The sequence below is a fragment of the Motacilla alba genome, chromosome 27, assembly GCF_015832195.1.
Source record: "Motacilla alba alba isolate MOTALB_02 chromosome 27, Motacilla_alba_V1.0_pri, whole genome shotgun sequence".
NCBI classification, from domain to species: Eukaryota; Metazoa; Chordata; class Aves; order Passeriformes; family Motacillidae; genus Motacilla; species Motacilla alba.
In genome coordinates this window covers 3,175,935-3,203,167 of record NC_052042.1, presented here as the reverse complement: position 1 = coordinate 3,203,167, position 27,233 = coordinate 3,175,935, and the positions used below count along the sequence as shown (strand labels likewise).

General features: G+C 52.0%; 3 protein-coding genes across 3 annotated transcripts; all 3 read right to left on the bottom strand.

The window, feature by feature from the left end:
* Positions 1-434: 434 nt before the first annotated feature.
* LOC119712065 (keratin, type I cytoskeletal 19-like) lies at positions 435-4,543 on the bottom strand. Its single transcript, XM_038162922.1, has 8 exons — positions 4,019-4,543; positions 3,599-3,681; positions 3,205-3,361; positions 2,958-3,119; positions 2,526-2,651; positions 2,204-2,430; positions 1,181-1,279; positions 435-652 (listed from the first exon to the last, which is right to left on the bottom strand). Exons 1-7 carry the CDS (start codon positions 4,541-4,543, stop codon positions 1,192-1,194), a joined length of 1,368 nt encoding a protein of 455 aa, XP_038018850.1. The 3' UTR covers positions 435-652; positions 1,181-1,191.
* A 5,987-nt stretch (positions 4,544-10,530) lies between these two features.
* On the bottom strand, positions 10,531-15,003 carry LOC119712187 (keratin, type I cytoskeletal 14). The gene is made up of 8 exons (XM_038163128.1): positions 14,401-15,003; positions 12,715-12,797; positions 12,283-12,439; positions 11,863-12,024; positions 11,657-11,782; positions 11,348-11,568; positions 10,975-11,024; positions 10,531-10,786 (listed from the first exon to the last, which is right to left on the bottom strand). Exons 1-8 carry the CDS (start codon positions 14,893-14,895, stop codon positions 10,689-10,691), a joined length of 1,392 nt encoding a protein of 463 aa, XP_038019056.1. The 5' UTR covers positions 14,896-15,003; the 3' UTR covers positions 10,531-10,688.
* Positions 15,004-19,233: 4,230 nt separating this feature from the next.
* LOC119712188 (keratin, type I cytoskeletal 14-like) lies at positions 19,234-24,694 on the bottom strand. The gene is made up of 8 exons (XM_038163129.1): positions 23,947-24,694; positions 22,696-22,778; positions 21,584-21,740; positions 20,891-21,052; positions 20,685-20,810; positions 20,376-20,596; positions 19,862-19,899; positions 19,234-19,506 (listed from the first exon to the last, which is right to left on the bottom strand). The coding sequence occupies exons 1-8, from the start codon at positions 24,439-24,441 to the stop codon at positions 19,409-19,411; spliced, it is 1,380 nt and encodes a 459-aa protein (XP_038019057.1). The 5' UTR covers positions 24,442-24,694; the 3' UTR covers positions 19,234-19,408.
* Between the last annotated feature and the right edge of the window lie 2,539 nt (positions 24,695-27,233).

Below are 27,233 nucleotides of genomic sequence, written 5' to 3'. Positions count from 1 at the left end.
TATATTATATTATATTATATTATATTAGCACATGTCTGCTGAAGTGAAGACTCCCTTTTCTCTCCGAGTCACAGACTGTCAGTCAGACAGCCCTGAGACTCCCTCCCTGCTCTCTGCCCAGCCTTCCTCACCACCTTCTGCTTCATGTCCTGGCTCCTGCCTCCTCCTCTGCTAGCAAATATCCCTTTCCACAACACTGACTGGTCCTTCTCCTCCACCCTCCATCCCCATCCTCAGCTCTGAGTTCAGCTGGAGCACTGCTGGTTTGTTTTCCTTTTTCCCTGCAGTGATTGCTGTGTGGTTGGAGACTGAAGGTGGAGTCATAATATATTTTTTAAAATACTTGTATATTGATTTACTTGTAAAAAGTATTTCTCAGGTTCAAGGCTGCATCAGCAGGAGCAAAGTTTTATTGGAGACAAGCCTTGGTCGCTGTTAGAGGATGGCCACAACCCAGGGGAGCCTGAGTGAGGGGCAGTGGTGGGATCAGAGTGGGGTGGCCAGGAGGTGCCAGAGTCCCTCTGACTGCTGCTGGAGCACAGCTGAGAACTCCCAAGTTATTTTTGCCTTGTTTTCCAAAAGACTTTTTCTTCAGAGAGCTCCTCAGGGGATGTGCAGTGGGGCTGGCAGGGACTCTCTGGTCTGCAGTGACCTGAAGGAGAGTGGGAAGAATAATTTTTTCAGGAGGATCTGCATCCTGTGCCTTTCTCTTACACCCCTTTGCTTTTGTACTGACCTTTCTGTTTCCCTCCACTCCCCAGCTTTGCTAAATTTTATCCTTGTTGAAAGACTTGTGACTGACTGATTCCCCTGCCAGCTCCTCCTTCCCGTGTTGTGCTGAAAGCCTTGTTTAAACACACTTTACTGCTTTAATTTCCTGCTGGGCACCCCCAGTGTCAAACACAATTTCTGTGCAGAGGTTTATAAATATATATCTCATAGCTGCATCCTTTATCACTGCTTCCCACCACAGCCCAGTTAATCCCAGTGCCCTACCACCAACAGTCCCAGCTGTGATCCCCGGTGTCTGCCTCCAGCCCGGCCTCTCTCCAGGAAAAAAAGCCCCTCCAGCCTCTCTTCATCACCCAGAAAAGCCTGGAGACCTCTCATCCTCCTGTTCTGCAGGTCCCCAGCACCAAAGAAGCAGTTCCTGGTCCCACTTCCCTGGAGGCCCCCTCACCTGGCAGAGCCTCAGGGCAGGCAGGGCTGGCACAGGTTGGCTTTCAGCCCCGTGCTTCTCCCAGCTGCTGTGGCACCGACTCCTCTTCCTGCCGACCCTCTGTGGAAAAAAGACAGCTCTGGACACCCAGACCCCTGGCACTGCCACCCTGGAGATCTCCCCCTGCCCTCCTCACTGCTTTAGCTCTGTCTCTTCAGTCACGGCCACAGTTCCCCCTCCCAGCCCCGGGGTCAGCTGCAGCCACCACCCACCTCTGTCCCCTCTGTCTTTTGGCAGATGATGCTTTTCCATCTGGCCCTCAGGATTACCCCAGGCAAGCACTAACAGTGCCACTTCAGCCCTTGCAATAGGCATTTTGGAACAAAAACTGACTTTTCTTGTAAATAATTTAGGACTGGAGAGTCCAGAGGAGCCCACATCAGGGCACCACCATTCCAAAGGCTCCTCTCCCGACAAAACAAAAGGAGCAGGTGGGTGCTCAGGGCAGTTTTGTGTGTGTGCAGCCCTGTCTGGAATTCACAGCATGACTGTTTCAAAACCTCAGTCAGTGGAAGGCAGGGCCGAGCCAACTGCTTTGCATACAAATTAAACTTCCAAAACTTTAATTAAACTTGTTGTGCGAAACTGAAAATGTTTAGATAATTCATCGTTTCAGTTAATTTAGCTGCTAGTCCCTAATCCTGTCTCGTTCTGGAGAGCCAATAAAACTCAGTTACATGACTGTTTGTCCAGCTCCTGGTGAAGCTGCCCTTAAAGAGCTGCTGAACTGCGCCAGGAGCTGGGACAGCTCTGGGGGCTCTCCCAGCCCATTCCCTGGCCCAAGAATGGTCTTTGGTGTGCTCCCTGGACATTTATCAGAGCCAAATCCTCAGATGCCTCTTGGTTTTCTAATTGGCCCTGTCTGGAAACAGGTCAGCACTGGTTCCTCACCACAGTGTTGCTTTTCCTACCAGGATCACGAATTTTCATATCCCTGTAAGGCAAAGCACTGAGATTTTAGGGTGCCCAGCTCTGTTTGCATACATGATGTCGTGTTGGCCACCCTCCAGCAGGCAGTGGTAGGTCTGGATCTCCTGCTCCAAGCGACACTTGACGTCCAGAAGGGTCTTGTATTCCTGGTTCTGGCACTCCATTTCCGCTCGGATCTCAGCCAGCCGCTGCTCCACACAGGAGATCTGGTTCTGCAGCTCAGCCAGGTATTTGTTGTAGCGACACTCGGTCTCCGTCAAAGAGGATTCCAGGTTTTCTTTCTGACAATAGAACAAACACACAGGTACCAGGGTTTGACACAGGTACAGCCCTGCTCACGAGAGCTGGAGCTGGGAATCCTCGTGGCATCACCTACCATAGTGAGCTGGGCTTGGACATTGATTTCCAGGGCCTGCAGCTGACGTCTCAGCTCAGTGACCTGCTTGTTGCTTGACTCGATCTCCTGGCTGCTTGTGACAACCTCCAGATTCACCTCCTCCACCTGCATGGTCAGCAAAGAACAGCCCTTTCCTCACCTCCCCGCTGCATCTCGTGGTGTCCAGGGCGTCCCCACACCCTGCAGTGCCCTGAGCACATCCAAGGCTGACACCCTGTTTATTCCATTGGGACCCAGTGACACCATCTGAGCCATGTGGTGGCCCCTCTGCCATGGATGGAACACAGAAATCGGGCAGTACAGCTCGATCTGAGCACATCTGTGACACTTGCTGTTATTAGGACATAATCCCTCATTTTTCCCCTTCCCCCGTGGGGCAGAGCTGGCTGCAGCTCTGTGGACACGAGGTACCTTGCAGGCGTACCACTGCTCCGTCTCTTTGCGGTTGCGCTCCATCAGCGTCTCGTACTGGCACCGCAGATCCTCCAGGATCTTCCTCAGGTCTGGGCCAGGGCAGGCGTTGACCTCCACGCTCACATCCCCAGTGGCCTGTTTCCTCAGACAGCTCATTTCCTGCAGGAAATACGTGGCTGTATCAGCAATATCCATCCACCCCTGGGGAGATTTGCCTTCTTCTCAATTCCCTGAGAGAGCTGACCTCCTCGTGGTTGGTCTTCAGGCAGCACATCTCCTCTGTCAGAGCCTCACACTGCAGCTGCAGGTCGGTCTTGCAGCTGGCCAGCTGGTCCAGGACGGGCCGGAGGTTGCAAATGTCGGCATCCACGTTCTGCCGGAGACCACACTCGGTCTCGTACCTTAAACAGGCAGCAAACAAAGGTCAGCACGTCAGCAAAGCAGGGTAAGGCCTCCAGCTGAGCTTGGGGGAAAAAAATTAGGATCAAGTTCTTTCGCTTCAGACACGCAGCGCTATGAACATTGCCAGTGGTGTCAGAGATCTGTTTCACTGTGCAGGGTGACAGGCAGAGGGTTGGGGCCTCCCCATCACCACCTTTCACCTGCCCTTCCATGGGCCAGCAGGGGACTATACTCACTTCACTCTGAAGTCATCAGCAGTCATCCTGTTGTTATCAATGTTCAGAAGGATTTTGTTAGTCTCCATGGCTGCACACAGGATCTGGAAAAGAAATCGTAAGAGGAATATGTGGGCTTGCAGCTTCCTCTGCCTCCACCTACCTGGGGTATTTTATAATAATTCCATATGTTGGGGTTATTAATCAGTTATATGGCATCACAGCAGGGAAACCCGTGTTCCAGCTGGGTGGACCCCACCTTGCTAAGCGTCAGTGCTCAGTAAATGCAGAATCCCCCTCCCACAGACCATCATTTCACATAAACCATTGCTTCAGCTGCCCCTCCAGAGCCGTTGCCTCTGCCCTTTGACAGGGCTCTGTGCACATATCAAAGCAAAGCCCAAAGAAATATTAGGATTTTCTTGACAAACAAGGGTTTACCTGGTTCTGAAGGTCTTCGATTTCCTTGTGGTAGCAGCTGTAGTCCCGTGGCTCGCAGATGGGCCCCACCTTGGCGTACCACTCCCTGATCTTGCACTCCAGGTCGGCATTGTCCCCCTCCAGCAGCCGCACCTTGTCCAGGTACGAGGCCAAGCGGTCGTTGAGGTTCTGCATGGTCGCCTTCTCGTTGTTAGCAAACAGGATGCCATCCCCACAGCCAGCCCCAGCCCTGGGGAAGCCACCTCGAGTGCAGACGCCTCCTGCGCTGAATCCCAGGGCAGAACAAGCCCTCTGGGTGGCTCCGAAGCTCCCACCAGCCGCGCTGCCGGCGCTCAGCTGCTTCCCGAGTAATCCCTCGCTCACGCTGCCGCCGGAGAAGCTGCCAACCACGGCACCCAAGTCATAGGCAGCGTGTCTCCCCGAGGAGGCGGAGGAGACCCTCCTGGCAGTGCCAGCCGCGTTGCTGCCCGTGCTGCCCCTGCCCTGGGCGCAGGTGGTGACGACCTGCCTGACAGTGCAGCTCATGGTGTGGGTGCGGAGCCAACAGAGCCCAAGGCAAGTGCTCAGGTCGCTGCAGGATCCGACTGTGAGACCTCTGTCCCCTGGTCCTCTATTTATACCAGTCCCTGTGGATCGTGCCACTGGAGAAGGGCTGTTTATTCTTCCTCCTTGTGACCTGGCTAGGAGGTGTTTTCTTTTTTTTCAGCCGGAAATAATTCCCCAAAGGCGTTTGTCTCCAGAAATCCCACAACAGAAAGATGCTTTGGTTAACAGAAGCGTGTTTCAAAACTACATCAAAAATGTTACTTCCTGAATCATCAGGTCTGACTTGTGATGACAACTCAACAACAGTGACACAAAAACCCGACGATACCCAAGAGTGCCCGGGGAATGAAGCACCACGGCAATTATCCATCCCCGGCGTGGGCGAGTCTACCCGGAAAGTGAAAGCTGTGGGAAAGGCATCCTATCTGACAGAGCCTGTTTGACCCCTTTGTGACCAGAAACGAGGGTGTCCCCTCACTCAGCTGGCCTCAGTCCCTGGGACCAGGGCCAGGAGACCACCCTGGGCCTGCAGCGAGGGTCTGTTCCAGTCCACGTGGCTGTTGGTGGAGTGAGCCCCTGGTCTGGGTCCTTAGACCTCAAATGCTCCAGGAGAGCACAGAGAAATATTGCACTGGAATGTACCAGAGCTGGTTTATCCCTTCTCTTTATTCTACATCCATCAAAACATCCCCTTGAAGAGGTCTGGGTTGTTTTGCTGCTTTCAAGGATAGACAAAATAGGCAAGTATTTATCCAAAATATGAAGGATATTTCCTGGACACCAAACATGCAGTCCACTGAATATTCACTGCCACACAGGATGTTTCGTACGATTCCTGAAGCAGTAATGTGGAGAATTTCAGGAGATGCATGACTCTACAGAAATCTGATCCAGTTCCAACCAGCACCATGAAAACTCTCCAATACAATCTAGGTGGTAAATTTAGAAAGGACAACAGAAAAGACCTTTTAAAAAGTTTATTAAACTAATGTTTTAGTTCTGGAATGCTAAATTGAGGAAGAAGGGAAATAATTAAAATGTTTTGTCGCCTGAATCTTTCATTTTATTAATAACATTAATATAGCAATGCTAATATTGGCTGGCTCTCACCCACGTGTGGTTCAGCTTTGGGTTTGGCATCCAGGTCACCGGGACACGTGGCATAAAGAATGTGTCAGGTGCAGCCTGGCTCACAAATATTGCTTCTGCCATTTGGGCAGGTTCATTAAGCTCAGCTTTATCTTGACACTGCAAATCCAGAACTCCTGAACTGTGGGACGGTTCTGTGGGTGCCCATCCTTTGTTAGAGCCATCCTCAGGAAGCAAAGCCAGGGTACTCTGGTGCCACAGTGATGGCCAGACCCTGCCTGGAGCCAGGGTTCAGGGTCAGGCAGGGCTGCCTGCAGCCCACCCTCAGCCTGGTCACAATGGGTCTTTTTGCTACCAAAGAATTACAAAATTACTGCTGAGTAAACATTTAATTCCATTTCATCGAGATTTCTATGGTCGTTCATTTTTCAAGGCCAGGTTGGATGGGGCTTGGAGCAACCTGGTCCCGTGGGAGGTGTCCCTGCCCACGGCAGGGGGTAGAATGAGATGGTCTCTAAGGTCCCTCCCAACCCAAACATCCTGTGGCTGTGTGATTTCTTCAATGAGGAAAACACCCACAATGAGTAGAGGCTTCTTTTCAATTACTGCAAACTAAGCAGACATGTCCATGTTTTTTTTTCTTTCCTTTTTTTTTCTCTTTCTTTCTTTCTTTCTTTCTTTCTTTCTTTCTTTCTTTCTTTCTTTCTTTCTTTCTTTCTTTCTTTCTTTCTTTCTTTCTTTCTTTCTTTCTTTCTTTTCCTTCCTTCCTTCCTTCCTTCCTTCCTTCCTTCCTTCCTTCCTTCCTTCCTTCCTTCCTTCCTTCCTTCCTTCCTTCCTTCCTTCCTTCCTTCCTTCCTTCCTTCCTTCCTTCCTTCCTTCCTTCCTTCCTTCCTTCCTTCCTTCCTTCCTTCCTTCCTTCCTTCCTTTCTTCCCTTTCTCTCTTTTTCTCTCTCTTTCCTTCAGACTTTACCAAAGGTGATTAGAATTCCTACAGCTTTTGTAAAGGAGTGATTTATTATTATTTTCTTGGAACTGTGTGTTTTTCATGGCAGCTTTTTTCCTTTCCAAAATTCAACATTTTCTTTAAAACCAGCTCTGGCTTTTCCATGAGAACAAACCCCAAGCCCTGCCAGCAGTCACAGCCCTCATTTTATTAAAGCCATTTTCCCTTTGTGATGAGGAGATCTGCTAATGATGGGATCTCCGTGCCTAATGGAAGGCTCTTGCCAGAATTAGCTTTGATTGACTTCCTGGCTGGAGTCTGCAGACGGAAATTTGCTCCCCACATCCTTGCGGGCAGCCAGGGGCGATGCTCTGATGAGCTGTCCTGGGCTGACTTGGGAGCCCCTCGAAGGCAGCTCTGTGCCCCAGGGGAGGAAGAGGAGCAGAGGAATGACAGGGGAGAGGAGGAATGACAGGGGAGAGGAGGAATGACGGCTCATGAGGATCTCCCGTGGGCATTTCAGGAACAGCAGCACAGGTCTGACCGGGAAAAATTACTACTTCAAGTAACAAATGAGCAGAAGAGCCTCCCCCAGGCAAAGGTGTTGCTCCCACGTAATGAGCTTTGTAAAAAATAGAAAGGAAGGGATTACATTTCAGGTTTCCATTGGCGTCCTGGGCTGTGTGACAGAGAGTGGGGTGGTGGCAGAGGATGGACATGCTGGACTTATTCCTAGGGTCCTTTGCAGCAGAATTATCAGACTCAACAGGGCAATGGAAATGAGAAAGATCAGATTTCCCTGGAGGGAAATCCTTTGGGAGTCTCAGGATATCTTTTAAGGCTTAGGACTGTTTCTTAGGCTAATGCAGATGAAGTTTAATGTGCCCCCAAGGAGATCCAGCATTTCATGTTACTACAATCACCAGTTGTTTTCACATCCAAGAGGACTTCCTAGGGGACTCAGTGACTCAGACACAGCACCAAACCCCAAGTCCCTGCTGATGCCCAGGTACAGAAGGGCCAGGAGAGGAGCTGGAGCCAGGCACTGCCAGCACCCACCAGCCTGGCCAGGGAGGAGCTCATCCAGAGGCAGCCCAAGCTCCTCTCTGCTCACTGTCAGCTGAATTTCCATGTTAACCTATGGAAAATCCTCGTGTTCTCAATTTACAAAGTATTTACAAAGTATTTGCTTAACTGGCTGGTGATCTACTTGTCATGCCACCTTCTGTCAGCCTGCTATTGGCTGTGCTGGGGCTGATCTGCATCTTGCTGGTGACACCAGGTGCTCCAGGGTCTGATCCCAGCTTTGCAAGTCACTCCAGGCAAATCGTTCAGCTCCTCCAAATCTCAATTTCATGCTTTGTAGGATGGCAACAACAATAACAACTATCCTCCTCCTTGAGGGCATTGTAAAATCAGCTGTCTGAGGAGCACATGGGGCTTTGGAGATTGGAAAGATGACATTTAATTCAGTATTATTCACTGTCAGTGTTCTTGCCAGTATTTTATATTACTCTTGACACAGGCACATCCCATCGATTTCTCTCTGTGTCTCCATCATGAAATACCTTTAAAGGATGTTCATAGTTTCCATTTTTGTTGTCCATAAAGTTTCACCATCATTCACTGAGGTCTTGCCTCTGTAATTCCCAACTGAATCCTAAAAAGAGTTTTCTTCTTGTACTTGCAGCTTGCAGCAAATCTGTAAAATGCTCTCCAAAACCAGTGTTTGTCCATCTCTTGGAGAGGCAATTTGTCCCTGTTTCACAGACACAAATGTGTGTAGCAAAGAGTAAATAACAAGCAATAAGTTATAGTTCTGTGGTACTTTCCTTCTTCAGAGCACTGTAATGTCACACAGAGATCATTTGTGCTGAGCTTGGACTTCACTCTTGCCTGTGATAACAGGGTTACCCTGAGCTGTATGCAGAATTAAAGCCTTTTTCATTGATGCAAATATGTGTTGATGAATATCCCCTGATAAGGTCCTCCCAGGGGAACTGAATCCACTGATTACAAACCAGGCTCTTCATCGGCTCTCCCAGCTGTTCTCCCAGCTCTCCTGGGGATTTCATCTCAGGCTGCTCCTGCTGACTGATGTAAATATCTCAGCACGGGGTGACAGATCCCAGGGGTGACTGAGTGTTCTGCTGGATCAATCTCTCTGGATCAATCTCTCCCCCGTGCCCTTTTGGCTGCAGAAGGGGCCACGTCTCTCTGTGCTGCCAGCACAGCCAATTACTCTTGGACTGACATCTTCTTTTAGCCTCCTACTTATATTTAATCAGTTACATTTGTGGTTTGCAGAAAGCTTTTCTGTGTTCGTACACTTGGGGCATTCTGCAGATGGTTCAAGACTTAAAAAGCCATTTACAGCTAAAGTATAACAACTCTCTTCTGATGGCAAAAAAAAAAAAAAAATAGCAGCACATGAGCAGTTTGCTCAGAATTTCCAGCCTGCAGCTTTGCCTGCTGCCAGAGAGTCTGAGACAACTTGAGGCTCAGCTACACTTTTCCTTGATCTGGTTTTCATTTTTGAGATAGCTCTGGTTTGCTGGGTCTGGAAGACTTTCCCCAAGGAAGGTCTGTCATTCCAGCAAAGGGAGAAGCACAGTACAGTCCGTGAACTCTGCACTCTGCTGTGTCTCGTTTCCTGCCCTTTTCTCTAATTGCTGAATGATGATACACAATGATAATATCTCACACTCCCTTCTCTGGAAAGACCTGGCAGGTTCCCCACTTCTTCGATCTCCTTTCCTCTCCTTTGCCTGTCCTGTCATGCCCAGCATGACATCATCAGCTCTTTCCAAACCTGCTGGGGCCAGGGAGCACCCTGCGGAGTGCTCAGTGGGACTGTGATGCTGTGGGGAGACTCGGGGAAGGTGAATGAACCACTGATCACCCAAAGGATGAGCAAGCTGCGCCTCAGCTGCAGGAGCCTCTTGTCCATTGTTACACGGGAAGCTGATTTAATGCAAACTGTTCCCTCTCCCTTTGGTCTGAGCCCCAGATCTGTATCCTTCAGGTGTGGAATGGACATAGGCCCGTGCACAGGGCTCCTAGCTGCCACAGACTAGAAAGCATTGGATCAAAGTAATTCCATCAGACTTTTGGCTCTAAAACAATTTCCTCTCCTCTCTGGCCCTCCCTTGGTTGCTCTCCAGCAGGCGAGTGGGCACAGGCACAGCAGGAACCTGCTGCTGCCCAGCTGAGTCACTAATCCTGAGCAGCAGCACAGCCTCGGGCATCATTTCTACCTCGTGTGTTTCAGGAAGGGTTTTAGCAGTGATCTGTTACACACGACAGTGATAGAAATTATTGCTACTCATCCCTGTGCAGATTAAGCAATGGTTACTTTAGTTCCTCAAGTGCAGCCCTGGGGCAGCATGAATAGCCCTGTAAAAGTTTTCGTGCCTGATAGTGTGATTTAAAGACAGTCAAAAGAGACAGCAGGCCTGGAGGGATGAGGTTTGCCAACCAGGCGGATGCTGGTCTCGTATCTCAGAGAACACCTGACAGCAGCAGCCTTGCTGAAGCCATCTAAGTTCTGCTTACAGGAGAAAGTGACTTTTTATGATCCTAAGAGTTAGAGAACTGAGCCTTATTTTGTTGGCTTTAATTATCAGTCGCGTGGCACCGTGACCTCAAACCTCATCGTTCCATAATTGCCTTCATTTTGTATCCCTTACACAGTTTATGTCTTAGCCAGTCCCCTGTATTTACATGCACTGAGTTCATTAGAAAAATCTGTCTCAAATTATGTTTGTCCCAGGCAGAGCCCCTGTCCCTCCAGGTGGAACCCATGTTCCTCCAATCCCCTTCTCCACTGGCTTCTTGTGGTTTCTTAAGACTTTCCCTGGCATGAGCACAGAAGCCAGAGGCTTTGAGGGATCACATGTCAGTGACCAGACAAGACAAGTCTGCAGTTGCATGAGCGAGAAGAAAAAGCTTTATTAAGTGTGTCCAGAGACACCTGCATGGAATGAGGGCAACACATGAGGAAGAGCAGGTGAAGGGAGCACACAGCCCGACCACGCATGGCCTCAGGCACTTCTTGGCTCAGTCTGCTGCTCTCCTGAGCCAGGGGCTGGCCTAGCGAGTGGTGAGTGCGACCTGCTCCCGGGAGGAGACCACCTTCCCGTCCTGCACCTCCTCGACGATCGTGCGCACCTGGCGGGACGATGTCATGACTGCAAAGGAAAGGGCGACAGTTATTCACGGCAGGAAGGAGAGAAATTCCCTAAAACATTATCAGATTGTGCACCTTCTTCAAGAGCGGGTGGAAATTCCACAAGGGAGTGGAAAATGCTGCTTTAAACAGCCCTGCTTTGACTGGGAAGGGGAAAGAACCAGGCTGAGCGGAAAGGTAGGTTCTTACCATCTCTGCCAGAGTGTGAGGACATGGCGGAGGAGTACTGGGAGGAGATGCTACAAGAGAAGCACAAAACCAAAGAGATGTTAGGGACGAACATCGGTTGTTGCTGCTACACAGACTCTGTGTTCAGGCAGGAGAAAAACAGAGAAGGCTCATGGAGATAAAAGTGTTGCTCCACTTGGCCTCTCCTGAGGGACAGGGGAACCACAGCAACATCCCACTGCAGCCACACACCAGGGACAGAGCACTGGGCATTCGCAGCTGGTGTGAACAGAGACAGCAGCCCTGAAAGCTGTGACTGGACTGACACCCTAGGCACTTCGTGTCTATGACCCATCTCCTCCCAGGCGCCCTCGCAGTGAAGCCCCTCACTCACTGGGCGTCCTCTCCCTCCAGGAGCCGGCGGTACGTGGCGATCTCCTGCTCCAGGCGGCACTTGACGTCCAGCAGGACCCTGTACTCGTGGTTCTGGCGCTCCATGTCGCAGCGCAGCTCGGCCAGCTGCTCCTCCACGCCGCTGATCAGCATCTGCAGCTGGGCCAGCTGGGTGCCGTAGCGCGCCTCGGTGTCGGCCAGGGTGCCCTCCAGCGCCGCTTTCTGTAGGACGGCCACGGGGCCGGGCTCAGGGGGCGCCCAGGGCGGGCACAGCCCTGCAGCGCCCGCCCGGCATCCCCAGCCCCCGTACCGTGCTGAGCTGCGACTGCAGGTCGATCTCCAGGCTCTGGATCGTGCGCCGCAGCTCCGTGATCTCCGTCTTGCCGCTCTGCAGCTGCTCCGTGTTGATGGCCACCTCCCGGTTCAGCTCTTCCGTCTGCAGCGAGGCAAAGCCGTGCCCTCAGAGCCCCGGCAGCGGCCACGGCCCCTGCCCTGCGCTCACCCCCAGCTCCTCACCTTGCTGAAGAACCACTGCTCCGCGTCCCTGCGGTTCTTCTCCGCCAGGCTCTCGTACTGCTCCCGCATCTCCGCCAGGATCTTGGTGAGGTCGATGCCAGGAGCGGCGTCCATCTCCACGCTGATCTCCCCACCCACCTGCCCGCGCAGGGCAGTCATTTCCTGACACAAAATAGACACAACACACGTCAGAGCGACATGACATCTTCCCATGGTGAGAAATTTCTTATTTGCACCCAGCACAGGAGCCCCACAGACTTCCTGGAGATCCTGCCTGAAGGGATTGTTTCTCTGCCCCTTCCTGCTCAAGTGTCTCCTGACAGCCCTAACTGCAGAGACTCCTGTGTGTTTGGCCTGACTGCTTCCCTGGTGCACAAGGAATGTTTGTAGGTTCCAATCTGAGCCCAACTCTGCGCTCACCTCCTCGTGGTTCTTCTTCAGATAAGCCAGCTCCTCCTTCAGGTTCTCAATCTGCATCTCCAGGTCGGCTCTGGACAGGGTCAGCTCGTCCAGGACGCGGCGCAGGCCATTGATGTCGGCCTCCACGCTCATGCGCAGAGCCTGCTCCGACTCAAACCTGGGGACACACACACAGTAGCATACACCCACCTGATAGAGCATTTTTATTGTCTTTTCCTTCCCCAGCTCAGTGTATTTTTACCAAGAATCTTTAATTCAATGTGTGTGCAGAGCTCTCACAGTGCAGAAATAGCAGTGCTGTGCCCAGGAAGAGATGAACTATTCCCAAATGTCCCACCCGTGTGGAGCTACCCCGGGTGCAGATAAAAAGCACCTTGAACAGCCAGGCTTTCCTCCCCTTTTCACAAAAGCTCTTGGAGGTGTTGGACTCACTTGGTTCGGAAGTCGTCTGCTGCCAGCCTGGCATTGTCGATCTGCAGGACGATGTTGGCATTTTCAACAGTTGCAGAAAGAATCTGATGGGGGAAAAGTGAAAGAGTTAAAAAGTCCTTTCAAACACTGAGTGATCCCATCCAGAGAAGGACTGGAGCAGTGCTGGGCCATGGATCTGGACTTCCATGTGGGCTCTGCAAAGAGGGAGTCGGGGTGCTCGTTCCCATCTCCCATCAGCACAGGCTCAGTCCCCTGGGAACACTGCCATGGGCATGTCACCCTGCCCAGGGGGCACCTCCAGGTGCCCACACCACGCTGAGCCCTGGCAGCACTCCAGGCTCTGGGAATGGAAGCAGCTCAGCTAAGAAGGAAAAAAGGGTTGAGGAAGGAAGGAGTGCCTTGTGCCTACCTCATTTGGCTTTCATAATTACACCTGAGGTGCAAGTATTTGCTCTGACATTATGAAAATGATTGGCCATTTAGTGAGCAGGAATTTCTGTAGCCACGAGCTAATGAAGAGCTGTAAATTCTCCTGCTTCAGGGGATATCCAAGCAATAATCCAGGAATATTGATGTGGTCATTTCCCAGCTGAGGCGGGAGAGGGAGGGAAGGATCTGCCTTCCCCTGGATCAGGAGCAGAAGGTTTCTGTGAAACCCAGCACTTCATCACTCAAATCCAGAGACAGCTCCTGCCTCCAGATGTTTCTGTGCTCCATCAGAGTACGCTGGCATGCTGGAATCTGCAGAGGAGCTTCCTGCATCAAGGCAAGCCCTTTCCCCCAGGGTGAAGCCCAAGAAATTTTAGGAATGTGAGTTCCCCCCTGGGGCTGACCCTGCCCCACTTCCCAGGAATTTATTCTTACAGACCAGGTATGACATTGCCCAACCGCCCACACCTCATTCCCTCAGTGAGCCTGAGCTCACGCAGGATGAGTGATAAGGGCTGAGGGGGGCAAGCAAAGGCAGGCCAGGGAGGGATGGGCAGATTCTGGTGTTTTGGCTGGAGGACTTTTGTTTAAAATCATCCAGGGAAACGCTAAGAATAAAGAAGTTACTTTGGCCATGACTTCATGTGCTGCATTTTACAGCAGGGCCCACACCTGATTTCAGCACCTACCAGAGCCCAGTGTGTTCCAGCCCTGGATTGGACTCTGTGTCTGCAACTCCCAAAGAACAACCATCACCCAGGACAGTTTCTTTCTATTTTAACCTCTACCTTTAGCCTCCTTGAAGGATAGGGGAGGAAAAATCTGATTTGTAGGATATTTGTGAGAACAACTATTCATCTCCATCTGCATATCACTCAGCAGCGAACAGGACCAGGAGATAACGAGTCCCTGCCTGCTGAGAGCTCCATCAGGAGCCCAACAGGGAGCAGCTATGGGCCACAAGGAGTAAGGAGAAAGGCAGGAGGTGACAGTGTGGCAGCAAGTATCATCAGGTAACCTGGATCCATCTGCCTCCTCTTCTGCCCCATCTTTCTCTGTACATTAGAGCAGTCACCAGAAACCCCATTCTGGTGCCTGGTGATCTGCTGTTGATAGTGACTGTTATTCCAAAGCTCTGGTTTTCATTTCAGACTAATTACCTGCTATTGATAAGCCTCTTCCCTCTAGCTGTAACGAACAAGGTCACCTCTTCACAAGTGACTTTGATGAAGATGTCACGTTATCCCAGCATCCTACCTTGTTCCTGAGCTCCTCGATGGTCCTGTAGTAGGGGCTGTAGTCACGGTCAGGCCCGGGTCCCTGCTTCTTGTACCACTCCCTGATCTTCACCTCCAGGTCCGTGTTGGCCTCCTCCAGGGCTCGCACCTTGTCCAGGTAGGCGGCCAGGCGGTCGTTGAGGTTCTGCATGGTCTCCTTCTCCCCCGCGGGCAGGATGCCATCGCCGCCTCCAAAGCCCCCAAAGCCTCCCCCAAAGCCGGCCCCAAAGCCGGCCCCATAGCTGCCCCCGAAGCCCCCTCCTGCGCTGCTGCAGTAGCTGCCCCCAAAGCCGCTGCCGAGCCCCGAGACCACGCGGGAAGAGACGGAGTAGCTGCCAGAGCCCCCGTGCACGCTGGGGGCCCGGTAGCCTCCTGCCCCACCGCGCACGGAGGAGAGCCTGCTGGAGCCTCCCCCCAGGCTCCCGAAGCCCTTGAGGGAGGTGGACGAGGAGTATTGCCTGACAGTGGTGCTCATGCTGGAGCCTGGAGGTGCGCAGAGAGGCGGCTCGGCAGCGCAGCAGCAGCAGCAGCAGCGAGTGCTCGCTCCCCTGCCTCGGGGCCCTTTATAGCCCGGCCAGGAGGCGTTGCCACACTTTTTTTTTCCTTTTTTTTTTTTTTTTTTTTTTTGCATTCCCGACGATTTTCATCACTCATAAAACCCAAGCCAACTTCCCGAATCGTCATTTTTGCCTTTGTTCTATTCATGTTTTTTGTCATATTCCACTTGAAGCTTTTTCTCTTACAAAGGGCATCTTTATGCTTCTTCCGTTTCCACACAAATTGTCAGGTGTGATTAAAAGGAGGAGGCTCCTTGCTCAGGGCTATGGTTTAATTCCCTCTGCACGGTGAGCTTTGAAACAGAGCGGTGCAGGCAGCATTTGAGGGAATAGCTCAGCACCTCTTTTACTGTGGCTTTTTGTCCCAGCTAGTTTCCTGTCCCTGCTTGGGCTGCACACACGCACCTGCAGGGACAGCAGCAGGGTTGTGAGGCCCTGAATGCACCTCCAAAGCCCGTGAGTACAATGGGGCTGGAAGGAACTTGGCTCCCAATCCTGGAAATACAAGTCCGCTCTTTTATCCGCAGGGAGAGGGATGATCAGCAGTGAAAGAGCAATGGAAAGGGAATTTGTGCTCCAGGGCTCATTGGAGTCTTCGCTTCAGAGACCACCCAAGAGTGGGGGACTGTGGAAGGGTGATGGGATGGTTTGTTTGCTTTGTGAACTTAGCAAACCATCCCAAAATGACAGGGTATGGCAGCTAGCTAGAAATTATGGTATCTCTGGGGAAAATATGGGGTAGCAGAAAGTAGATGAAGGACATAAGGAAAAAGCTTCTGGTGTGTTAGCCCTGTGAACAGGAGCACAAAGCTGACAGGAGCACAGCTTAGCAGCTGATGCCAGCGATGTTTGCTGTGATGTTTTTCTGTCAGGACAGCTTCATTGTGAGTTTGGAGTTTACAGCTCCCACCTAAACTGAGCTTCAGGAGAGACAGAGATTGTCTCTGGCAGGCAAAAAGGCTCCAGAACCGAGCACAGTGGTGTGGCCAGGCCCTGCTGACCCACAGCACAGGCAGAACCCACCCGTGTGAGTGTGCCTGGCTCATACTGCGGGGTGTGGAGGGGAAGGGATTGCTCATGTGTGCACACAGTGGATTGTTGGGCTGTCTCTGCAGGCAGGCCCCAACAGCCCCTTCCCAACAGCCAAGTTCTTCCTTAGATCCTTTGCCAAAGGAGGGGAGAAAGCGTGTGGAAGGAAGAACAAAGGTACATTTGTGAGGAGCTCAAAGGGCACAACTCCCTCCCCTCCATCTGCAGAAAGCTGGAGACACTACAGGAGTGGGATGTGTCCTTGGAATATCAGGAGCTGGCTGCTATGGTGAAGTGGTTCCCTATCTTCACTGGTGGATGGAGACAAGTCCGTGCAGCTCGGAGAGCTGGAGGATCGGAGTCACTGGAAGATCGGAGTCTCCCCGTGCTGGCTCTGGCTGGCTCTGTCTCCAGCTTGTTCCTGTCGTGTGAGCGCCGGGCACGGCGCCAGCGGACGCCCACTCACTGCTCGTCCTGCCCAGGTGCAGATGGAAAAGGTGCAGCAGAGCGGGGGCGGCCGGGACGTGTCCCTCCCAGGAATGTGCTTCGTCCCCATCTTCATTTCCTCACCTCTGCCCGGGCAATGCCGTGGTTTGTCCTCTCTGATTGCAGCGGTGATGTGGGGAAAGGGGAATGTCAGGGACAAAACTGGTACAGAGCTCCTGTGTGAGTCCAGGTGCTCAGCAGAGCCCCTCAGAGTGGCACAGTGTCACACTGTCACACCGTCACACCGTATCACTGTTTGTGTCACACGTGTGATTCACGGTTCTTCCTCTATGGGGAATTGCCTTTTCTTTCATCTTTTGTTTGCCATTGATCTGCTATGTCATAAAAACACACGTTGCCCAGAATATCTGTGATACTTTGGTAATGCCACAGGGCAGCAATTAAAATCATGAGCATTAATTAAGACTTAAAACTACATTAACCACTCCAGGACGTTATTTCCATGACCTCCCATTGAACACAACCACAAGGACTGCGTGTTGTTTCTATCACAGCCTTTGAAGTAAAAGGCTGAGTATGAAACCAGATCCTGCCTCTCTTCTTGAGCACGTGCACACTGTGAGCCCATTTTTAATATTATTCAAAATCAGAATTTCAGCATAACAGCAACTTCATGGTAGCACGATGGTGTTCAAACATACAATTGGTCTTGCTTTGGGGGGAAATGGAGGTGAAGTTCTGGCACCAAAATTACATATCAGCAGATGCAGATACTACCTGGATAAATACACTTCCCCTCTTTTTCTATGTTTATAAAGTTTGCCCTGGAATCAAATTATCATCAAAAAGTTCTCTAAAACGAGCTGAAAACCACGCATTAATGTCTGTTTCTAAAGTGGTCTTTTCTGCCAGAGGAATTCAGTGTTGCCTGAGAAGTCAAACCATCTTTCTGGACTAGATTCCCACTTTCTGAGAGCAGCCTCAAGCTGCCGCTGCCTGTCAGCATGAGCCACCCCTGCAGCTCCCTCCTCCGTGGGGTTTCCTAAGGTCAGGACTAATTATTAATGCTCAAGGCAGGAGAAAATTGACATCTGTTTTCCACACCTCCCTCACACTGTGCAGGAGTAATTAAAGCAGGGGATTTCATTAGCAAAGTGTTATTTGTTGTTTCTATAGGAACACAGGTGTGCCAAGACTTTTACAGGAGGAAAATATAAAGCAAGGGTGAATTCCAGCGAGGCTCCTCAGCATCCCTGCACTGGGTGCTGCAAGGGCAACAGCCAGAGGGGCACAGGCGTGGCAGGGGACTCAGGGGAGCTGCGAGACTGTGTGTGTTGGTGTTGGTGGTCCCTGCACCACCCATGGGGACAACAGGGTCCCTAAGAGGTGACCTGGAATGGGGTGTGGCCACGCAAGCTGTGTCTGTCCTGACTCTTCTCAGGTATCTGATCTTGAGTGATGCAACCCTGTCTTTACCCAGCTCTGGGACATGAATTCCCCCGGGGAGAGTCCCTGGGCTGCTCTGGGCTCCCTCCTCAAGGCTGTGGGAGTGGAGGGAGCACAGTCTGCAGACCATGGAGCTGCTGGGGCTGCAAGTGCTTCAGGTTGGGAGGGTTGGGAACTGTGCTGCTGCTGCCCTGTGGATCAGCCATGACGCTCCACAAGGACACGCAGCAGCCTTTACCCCAAGCCCACTGATGAGCTCACTGATCATCAGCCTTAAACCTCAAACCAGAACTCAGTCTCCTCTGGCCAGTGGATGCTGGGGATGCTCCGAGGGGACAGGGGGCACACAGGCCAGGCACTGGGCAGAGCTGCAGGGCAGGGGCACGGGGGGGCTTGAAACTGTGGAGCCTGCCAAGCTGGCTGTGGGGCAGATGATGAACTGCAGGCATCATTCCAATGTTTGGGTAAAAATAAAGAATTCTCTCTTATCTCCTCCTACATTCCAGACAGATTTCTGGAGAAGGGTCATAAAGATGTGTGGCCAGCTCTGCTCTCACTCTCACTTAGTCGTGCTACTCTGATTCATTTCATTGAGTTAGAAGTTGGATTTACAAAGCAATAAACGTGTCAGAATGCAGCCAAGAATGTGTCTGAACTGGCTTTCCAGGAACGCTGGGCCGGCTGACGGCAGTGGGAACTGCTGTGTCAGGAGCAGCCACCGGCAGCCGGGGAGTGCCACAAGAGCTCCCAGAAGAATTTTAATCCTTTTGCTTGCACAGACCATACCCTCCTCTTCCCATCACGGTTTTCCTCACCCTTCAGTGGCGCCTTTGGAAGCAGGAGCCCAGCTGAGCTGAGTGTGCCTGTCGGGAGGGACAGCAGCCCTCCTGACAGATCCCCGTCCTGCCTGCAGCTTCAGACTGTTTCACCCCAAAGTTTGGGATCCAGAATGGGGAGCAGCTGCTGGGGGAGAGCTGGGGCATGGCCTTTGCAGGGTCCTGTCTGCATCACTTGGTTGGCTTCTGGGTTAAAGCTTCAGCACTGCTGTTGCTGGGCATTGCAGCAGGGGAGCAGCACTTTGTCCAGTCTGTGAAACTGGGATTCTCACAGGCTTCACCTGCCACCACCTGTGAGATCAGCTCCTTTCCAGACTCCCCCCACACCCTCTCCCCTGAAGCTGCCAGGTCTCAGGAGTTACAGAGGTGAGGGTGTGCAGGCCCCACCATCAGGGTACCGAGCATGGAGAATGTTGCTCCTTCCAGGGAGGAGCTTTGTCCCACAGCTGCAGGGCTGGGACAGCCCAAGAGACCAGAGCTTGGTTTGCAGGACTGCAAAGAGAAGCTTTATTTGATTTCTGTGTGTGGCACAGAGCTGAGAGGAGGGTGAGAGAGGGTGAGGAGGGGGGTGATAGTGGGAGAAGGTGCTTTTGATGATCCGTGTGGCAGGAACACGTCAGCTGGGATCTGCTTTGCTGTGCTGGGCGAGGCTTGCAGCAAAACGGGCAGTGCCTCAGTGGGCAGCCTGGGTGATCTGCTCCCGGGAGGAGATCACCTTCCCATCCTGGACCTCCTCGAAGATGGTGCGGATCTGGCGGGTGGTTACTGGTCCTGCAATGAGGAAAGAAGGAGCTGTTACTTCCAGGGCAGCAAGGAGGAAGTGCCTTAAAAATATTAGAGATTTTGTTACTACAGTCATCAGAAACCCAATAGAGCAACACATTCCCACTGCTAAATTGTACAGATTCAGTCTGTTCAGATAATTTCTGACACATGTTCTGGTATATCGTAATATTTGTTATGTAATAAATTTTTTGTATTGTAAAATTTTGTATATAAGTTCAAATTTTGGAAATATAATCAAATAGTAACTTTAGTAGAAAAGTAAAAGGAGTCTGTGCTAAGAAGGTGAGTGAGGGTATGAGAGCTGTGTATGATCAGAGCTTCAGCCAAGACCTGTTCTTACCTTCTTTCACAGGCTGCGAGACGTAGTGAGAAGACATGCTATGGGAGGAGAACAAGGAAAAGGAGGTGAGAAACAGGAAAAAAGTGAGTAATCTCCATGATGAAATCATTATTTAAACCCTGCCTTTATATTTTGTACCAATACATGATTCAAATGCTTCTGGAAACTGCTAGCGTCCCGACTGAAGGAAGAAACGTTTAAGGATGGGTGTGTGACACAGGAATTCAGACACCAGTGCAGCACCCACCCCAGCTGCAACAAGCAGCACCCACTCCCTGCCCGGGATCATGCAGACATGGAAGGATGGCAGGTGGAACCCAGGGATGCTGCAGGGCTGTTACAACCACTGGGCTGTTGTGGACTGATAGGACTGAAAAGAGAGACCCTGTTGCATGCAATGGCTCAGAGAATGGGCTGGGAGAACCCTCCAGGGGATGCAGGTGGCTCGTTTTCTGTTTCCTTGGCTATGACCCATCTCCTCCCAGGCGCCCTCGCAGCGAGGCCCCTCACTCACTGGGCGTCCTCTCCCTCCAGGAGCCGGCGGTACGTGGCGATCTCCTGCTCCAGGCGGCACTTGACGTCCAGCAGGACCCTGTACTCGTGGTTCTGGCGCTCCATGTCGCAGCGCAGCTCGGCCAGCTGCTCCTCCACGCCGCTGATCAGCATCTGCAGCTGGGCCAGCTGGGTGCCGTAGCGCGCCTCGGTGTCGGCCAGGGTGCCCTCCAGCGCCGCTTTCTGTGGGACGGGCACGGGGATGGGCTCAGGGGGCGCCCAGGGCGGGCACAGACCTGCAGCGCCCGCCCGGCATCCCCAGCCCCCGTACCGTGCTGAGCTGCGACTGCAGGTCGATCTCCAGGCTCTGGATCGTGCGCCGCAGCTCCGTGATCTCCGTCTTGCCGCTCTGCAGCTGCTCCGTGTTGATGGCCACCTCCCGGTTCAGCTCTTCCGTCTGCAGCGAGGCAAAGCCGTGCCCTCAGAGCCCCGGCAGCGGCCACGGCCCCTGCCCTGCGCTCACCCCCAGCTCCTCACCTTGCTGAAGAACCACTGCTCCGCGTCCCTGCGGTTCTTCTCCGCCAGGCTCTCGTACTGCTCCCGCATCTCCGCCAGGATCTTGGTGAGGTCGATGCCAGGAGCGGCGTCCATCTCCACGCTGATCTCCCCACCCACCTGCCCGCGCAGGGCAGTCATTTCCTGACACAAAAAGAGAAACACATCATCATGCAATCCAAGAACCGGCATATAAAATGCTCCTCTTGAGAGAGAGTTCTTCAGGAAGCGAGCAATTGGGGGCTGATCAAAAGGGAGCAAATTGGGGTATTTGCTCCATGACCACAAATAAAATAATTCCAATTCTTGTGAAATCCCCACTGGAGTTAATTCTCCAGAGAATAAAGCAGAGCCCATAGGTGGTTCATTTCTCAGGGAACAGACCTTCCCAGCCAGAAGCTGCAAGGGTTATTAACAAACCTCTAACAGCCACAGTGGGTATTACTGATGTGGCAAGTGATGAATGGGAGTTCCACAGGCTCCAGGGAGGATATCCTGGAGGACATCTGCTGTCCTGGAGGACTCTGCTGTCCAGAGTGTACCCCCTCTGCTGCCTCACCAGCACTTCTCACCTCCTGCCCAGCAGTTCAGAACTCAGCGTAGCCTTAAAGGCCGGACCAGAGCTCAAATTTCAGTGCCCGGGGTGGCCTTTTTAGAGCCTGACTCTGTACTCACCTCCTCGTGGTTCTTCTTCAGATAAGCCAGCTCCTCCTTCAGGTTCTCAATCTGCATCTCCAGGTCGGCTCTGGACAGGGTCAGCTCGTCCAGGACGCGGCGCAGGCCGTTGATGTCGGCCTCCACGCTCATGCGCAGAGCCTGCTCCGACTCAAACCTGGGGACACACACACAGTCAGCAAAGCTGCACGAGCCCCTGCCAGCTGGGCACACAGCACCTGCCTTTGCTGTCTGTCACCATCACATTTTCTGGAAAAATCCCTTTGCCAGGAATTCTCTCCTGGGAAGCTGAGAAGCCTCAGAGAAAAAGGAAAACAACATTATCTCATTTGCTTCTCCTGTGTTTTGCTGCTTTGGAATGTGGTTTGGAGAGTGTTTATCCAACAGGTGGTTGTTTGATTGGTTTCATGTGAATTGTTTTGATTTAATGACCAATCATAGTCAGACTGTGTCAGACTCTGGAGAGAAAGTCACAAGATTCATTATTATCCTGTTAAGCCTTCTGTCTGTATCCTTTCTCTATTCATTAGTATAGTTTAGTATAGCATTCTTTAATATAATATCATAAAATAATAAATTAGCCTTCTAAGAACATGGAGCCAGTTTCATAATTCCTTCCTCCTCCATCTGGGGACCCTGAAAATCCCACAGCTGTCTGCTGCCTCCACGCTGCTGTTGTGGCAGTACTGCATGGCCCCATTGACAACTTTCCATGGGGCAGTTCTGAGCAAAGTGGGGGAAACTGATAAAAGTGTCCACCTGAGTCCATAACATCACCCTGCTCCTGGCACCACCAGGCTTTAGTCCCTGGGCTCTGGGGAGTTGCACACACACATGAAGGGCACAGAGAGGCACAGGGCAAGGACTCCGCACAGGAGAGCATGTACCAGAGATAAACCAGCAACAGGGCTGAAATAGTGGGTTTGGATGGAAGCAACAGAATCTCTGGGTGCCTGTAAGGCTGAGAGAACCATCTGCTTCGGAAATTGCACCCTCTTTTTGAGGGCTTTGCTTCCACATTGCCTTTCTGGGGTTTGGATGGGATTTTCTCCTCATTTCATGAAACTTCTCTGCACACTTTGCTCCATTTTTTTCCAGGAAATGTGTCTTACTTGGTCCTGAAGTCATCTGCCGTCAGCCTGGCATTGTCAATCTGCAGCAGGAGGTTGGAATTGTCCACTGTGGCCACCAACACCTGGGCAGTGAAAGATGAAGAGTGTCAGGAATTCCTCCTGGCTGAGTATTGGGACAGGAACAACACTTTTGGGGAAGTTTGGCACTTCCTTAGCAGAAGTGTGTCTGGAATCAGGACAAGTGAGATACAGCTGAGACTGACTGCTGGTCAATTCATTACCCCCCTTTCCAAAAATCCGTCAGTAAGTGTTTCAAAAGGCAGAGCGAGGCCACATGAGATGTGTGAGATCTGATGGTGGCCTTTGTTCCTATCCTCCAGGGCAGGTGCTGTTTGTGGAAAGGTCAGAGGGACCGGTGGGGTGTCTGTGCTTGGCACACCTTGTTCTGGGATGGATTTAATTGGTTGGCAGCAGAAACGGAGCAAAAGGCAGTGAGCAGGTGCCTACAGATTCTGATTTTCATATTACCAAAGCAGGAGCAAATAACCCACACTGGGAGGAGAACTCTGTTGAGAAGAGGTGGGGGAAATGAGCTCCCTGCATCCTTTGCCAGGACTCCTGCAGCTCCAGCTGCCCACAGCTTCTGGAATCCCCGGGGGCAATTCATACACGGCAAGTAACAGAGAGCAATGTAAACTCAAGCATTTCCTCCAAAATGGTATGCTGGGACTCAAATCAAACAGAGAGGAATCCCCCCGAGCTGCCTGGGCTGGGGATTTTGTACCAATTCCAGCCCCGGGGCAGTAATTGCCACAAGAGGCAAAAAACTCGTTATGGGTCAGTTCCATCTTTTTATTGTCTAAATCTCCTCCGCAGGAGAAGCTGAAACAAGTTTGCAAATTCTTTGCCTGAATGTTTCCAAATATGACATCAGTGTTTCAGTTTGCCCACAGCTGCAAATTTCCCTCCACCTTAATTTTAAACTCCCAAGAACCCACATCATCAGTGCACACTCGTCTGTTTTCTTCACTTCTGTGTCACATCCTCTCAGATCTGTTCCTGCCAGTGAAAGCTGCCACTTGTCCCACTCAGGAGGATGTAACCAAAAGCTGACAATGAGACATCTCTAATTTTCAGCCCGGCACTCCACACATGCCACTGGGACATTTTTACAACATAATTGGTGATGACTGTTAGGAAAATTATTCCTCTCATGACTAATTACAGAGGTAACAGTCATTGTCTCTGCTTCCTCTCTGTCATCCCACTGAGATGATCCCAGCATCCTACCTTGTTCCTGAGCTCCTCGATGGTCCTGTAGTAGGGGCTGTAGTCACGGTCAGGCCCGGGTCCCTGCTTCTTGTACCACTCCCTGATCTTCACCTCCAGGTCCGTGTTGGCCTCCTCCAGGGCTCGCACCTTGTCCAGGTAGGCGGCCAGGCGGTCGTTGAGGTTCTGCATGGTCTCCTTCTCCCCCGCGGGCAGGATGCCATCGCCGCCTCCAAAGCCTCCAAAGCCTCCCCCAAAGCCGGCCCCAAAGCCGGCCCCATAGCTGCCCCCGAAGCCCCCTCCTGCGCTGCTGCAGTAGCTGCCCCCAAAGCCGCTGCCGAGCCCCGAGACCACGCGGGAAGAGACGGAGTAGCTGCCAGAGCCCCCGTGCACGCTGGGGGCCCGGTAGCCTCCTGCCCCACCGCGCACGGAGGAGAGCCTGCTGGAGCCTCCCCCCAGGCTCCCGAAGCCCTTGAGGGAGGTGGACGAGGAGTATTGCCTGACAGTGGTGCTCATGCTGGAGCCTGGAGGTGCGCAGAGAGGCGGCTCGGCAGCGCAGCAGCAGCAGCAGCAGCAGCGAGTGCTCGCTCCCCTGCCTCGGGGCCCTTTATAGCCCGGCCAGGAGGCGTTGCCGGCGCCTTTCGACACCCCTGACAGCCAAAGCCAAATTCCAGAATCATCATTTTCCTCTTCTTGATTTCACATCTTTTGTCACATCCACGGGCAACACCGCGGCTCGCATGGGACTTTCTTCCTCTTTGATTCCCAGCACCTGGCGTGATCCAGCTCCCTGCTCGGGGCTATGTTTTGGCATTCCCAGTGTCCATTCCTGCTCCACCCGCTGTTCCCTCATGAAATAACACAAGTGAATCCTCTGTCGTCCTCCAAGTCACCTGCAAGTATGATTGCAAAAATCTACAAATCTGTTTATTTGTTTTTTTAAAGAGTCTAAAGCCAAGAAAAGCTGCTGCTTAAGAGCTCTGCGCATCCATAATCCTTATATGGGCCAAGCCAAAGCTGGATGGAAACTTTTTCTGTCAGGACCTTTATTGCAGGACAAGCACAGACCTGGCAGGATTTGTGTACTGATACAGGATTTGGCAGAAATCTTATAGCTCAAAAGAGAATAAACTCCAGCAATTTCTGCTTGGGTACCAGCCTGGGCTGAATCTCCCTACGGAGACTGGAAAGTCCCTACAGCGGTGGGGTTTCAGTCAGTTTAAAGGGTAGATGAGTAATGTTTCCCAGCAGTACCTGCTTTGCTCCACCACCTTTCCCAAATCCCACAGAAACTGCCTAAAACTTCTAAAAAACGTGTAGAAGCTGAAAAATCCTGTGCCACAATTTCTGCTCTCTCAACACTGAGGCATGGTTGAATGCTTAAACATTCTAAATCAGAGCAGAGGGACTGAAACTCTACCAGACACCCACAGCCAGGGCAGGTTACTTCCAATTCCTGATGGGAAGAGAAGGATCAATCCTTATCAATGGGAAGAATAGGACAAATCCTTATCAGTAGGAAGAGTATGATCAATCCTTATCAGTGTCTGTGCTCTAGGCTTTTTCCTACAGATTGCAGCTGAAGACAGCGATGCCAATGGCAGCAGGAGCAGCATCTCCTCCATCAAAAGTGCTGATGGGCAAAGCCCAGCACACCCACACTGGGGGTGAGGATCCTCAAACACCCAGGGTTTGACCATTCCAGCACAGAGGGGAGGGACAGCGCTGGCCACACTGCCCCAGGCTGCTGGAGGACTGAGCAGGATGATTACCTTAACATAGCTGGACAGGGGTTGGCGTGAAAAAAGCAGCAAAGAAGCAGGAAATGTGGGACTGCTCTGTTTTATTCTTTCTTGGGATAAAAGCCCTTCGCTGACGTGACGCCAGCTCTTGTTGTGTGCAGTGGAAAATCGCACACCCAGCCCGGCCTGCCTGGCTCCAGCCATGGCATTCTCAATAAAAAAAAAGTTATTTTAGCTTTTCTCAGAGGTGCCTGTGAGGTAGTGAAGGAGTTATAGGGATTAGGAACCCTTTTGTGTTCTCGCTCATGTTGTGATCTCCTTCCTTCCCAGCCCCCTCCGGCTATTTTCACATTATAATGCACTAACTGATTTTGGAGGTGCTCAGATGTTCCCAGAGCCTCACCCTCAGTAATTCATGGTGCCTCCTTTCTTTCATGTTCCCCGAAGGACACAGTAACAACAAGGCTTTATCTGCCTCCTGTTGGATCTCAGGACTTCACAGCAGTCACGCTCTCTTGAGCAGCTCCAGGGGCGTGGGGTGACTTTCTGGGCAGCCACCAAGCCACAGCTTAACGAGAGACAGACTCTGGATCCTCTCATTCCAGGGCTCTGCTCTCTGGGCAGCAGAGCTTCAGGTTTGGAATTTTGACTCCCCAAGCTGCAAAAACTGGGAGTTTGGAATGCACACGTTCCCCATCCCTCAGAGAGCTGGGGGAGGAGGAGACCTGGGCACAACCCAGCACAGGCAAAGGGCAGGGTGAGCAGAGGAGCGTGCTCAGCTCCCAGCACCATCCTGGTGCCACCCGGCAGGGCAAAGATCAGCTGTTCCTGGCCCGTTTCCCTCTGCACTGGGGGGTACAGGATTACCCAAGAGCCATCGTGTGAGAGCTGTGCTCCAGGGCCATCCTGGGCCACCCCTGCTCCCAGCTCTCCCAAATGTGCTCACTTTGCTCATGTTTGCTCCAGCAAACACCCTCCTGCTCCAGGCAATTCCCACATTGGCCCTGAGCCTCCCACATGGGCTAAAACCTGTGCTGTGAGGTCTTATCCCCCTCAGGTCACCCATTTTAGGCCAAGTTACAGGTCAGCCTGGAGGTGACAACTGCCCTAACAGGAGGCAAAGCCCTTCCACAGCCCACAGGAAGGGGGCCCCTGGCCTTTTTACAGCTTTTCTTGTATATTATTAACCTCAGCCCAGGTTTCAGTTCTTTTATCACGTGTGGCAGACGGCACACAGACAATCTGGAAATTGTCCTGCAATATCAGCTTTTCCCTGGTCTTTTCTGACCAGTGCTCTTGCTGGTCAGCTGCTGCCCCAGCCCCTGACTGAGCTCCTGAACAACAATCCCACAGCAGCCCCACTCTGACATCAGCCCCTCGGCACAGAGCTCCCCTGTGCTGGCTCTTGATGGGACATCGGGACACAGAGGAGCAGCACTGCTTCAGCCATTTCATGTTACCAGAAGAATTCAATCTCCCAGGCTCTCCTGAAGCACTCGCCCACAACAAATTCCCTTGAGACAGAAGAAAAAAAGAACACATCATAACGCTGGGAGATGGTATCAG

What these genes read in the sequence shown, in the direction of transcription:
- LOC119712065 (XM_038162922.1), bottom strand. Translation starts at nt 4,543, where the DNA reads ATGAGCTGCACTGTCAGGCAGGTCGTCACCACCTGCGCCCAGGGCAGG. An exon ending in TGAAGACCAACCACGAGGAG is followed by an intron (nt 3,120 to 3,204) that starts GTCAGCTCTCTC and finishes TATTTCCTGCAG; the next exon opens with GAAATGAGCTGTCTGAGGAA. An exon ending in AGCAGTGGTACGCCTGCAAG is followed by an intron (nt 2,652 to 2,957) that starts GTACCTCGTGTC and finishes CTGACCATGCAG; the next exon opens with GTGGAGGAGGTGAATCTGGA.
- LOC119712187 (XM_038163128.1), bottom strand. Translation starts at nt 14,895, where the DNA reads ATGAGCACCACTGTCAGGCAATACTCCTCGTCCACCTCCCTCAAGGGC. An exon ending in TCGAGGAGCTCAGGAACAAG is followed by an intron (nt 12,798 to 14,400) that starts GTAGGATGCTGG and finishes TTCCCCCATCAG; the next exon opens with ATTCTTTCTGCAACTGTTGA. An exon ending in AGCAGTGGTTCTTCAGCAAG is followed by an intron (nt 11,783 to 11,862) that starts GTGAGGAGCTGG and finishes GCCTCGCTGCAG; the next exon opens with ACGGAAGAGCTGAACCGGGA.
- LOC119712188 (XM_038163129.1), bottom strand. Translation starts at nt 24,441, where the DNA reads ATGAGCACCACTGTCAGGCAATACTCCTCGTCCACCTCCCTCAAGGGC. An exon ending in AGCAGTGGTTCTTCAGCAAG is followed by an intron (nt 20,811 to 20,890) that starts GTGAGGAGCTGG and finishes GCCTCGCTGCAG; the next exon opens with ACGGAAGAGCTGAACCGGGA. An exon ending in CTGGAGGGAGAGGACGCCCA is followed by an intron (nt 19,900 to 20,375) that starts GTGAGTGAGGGG and finishes CTCCTCCCATAG; the next exon opens with CATGTCTTCTCACTACGTCT.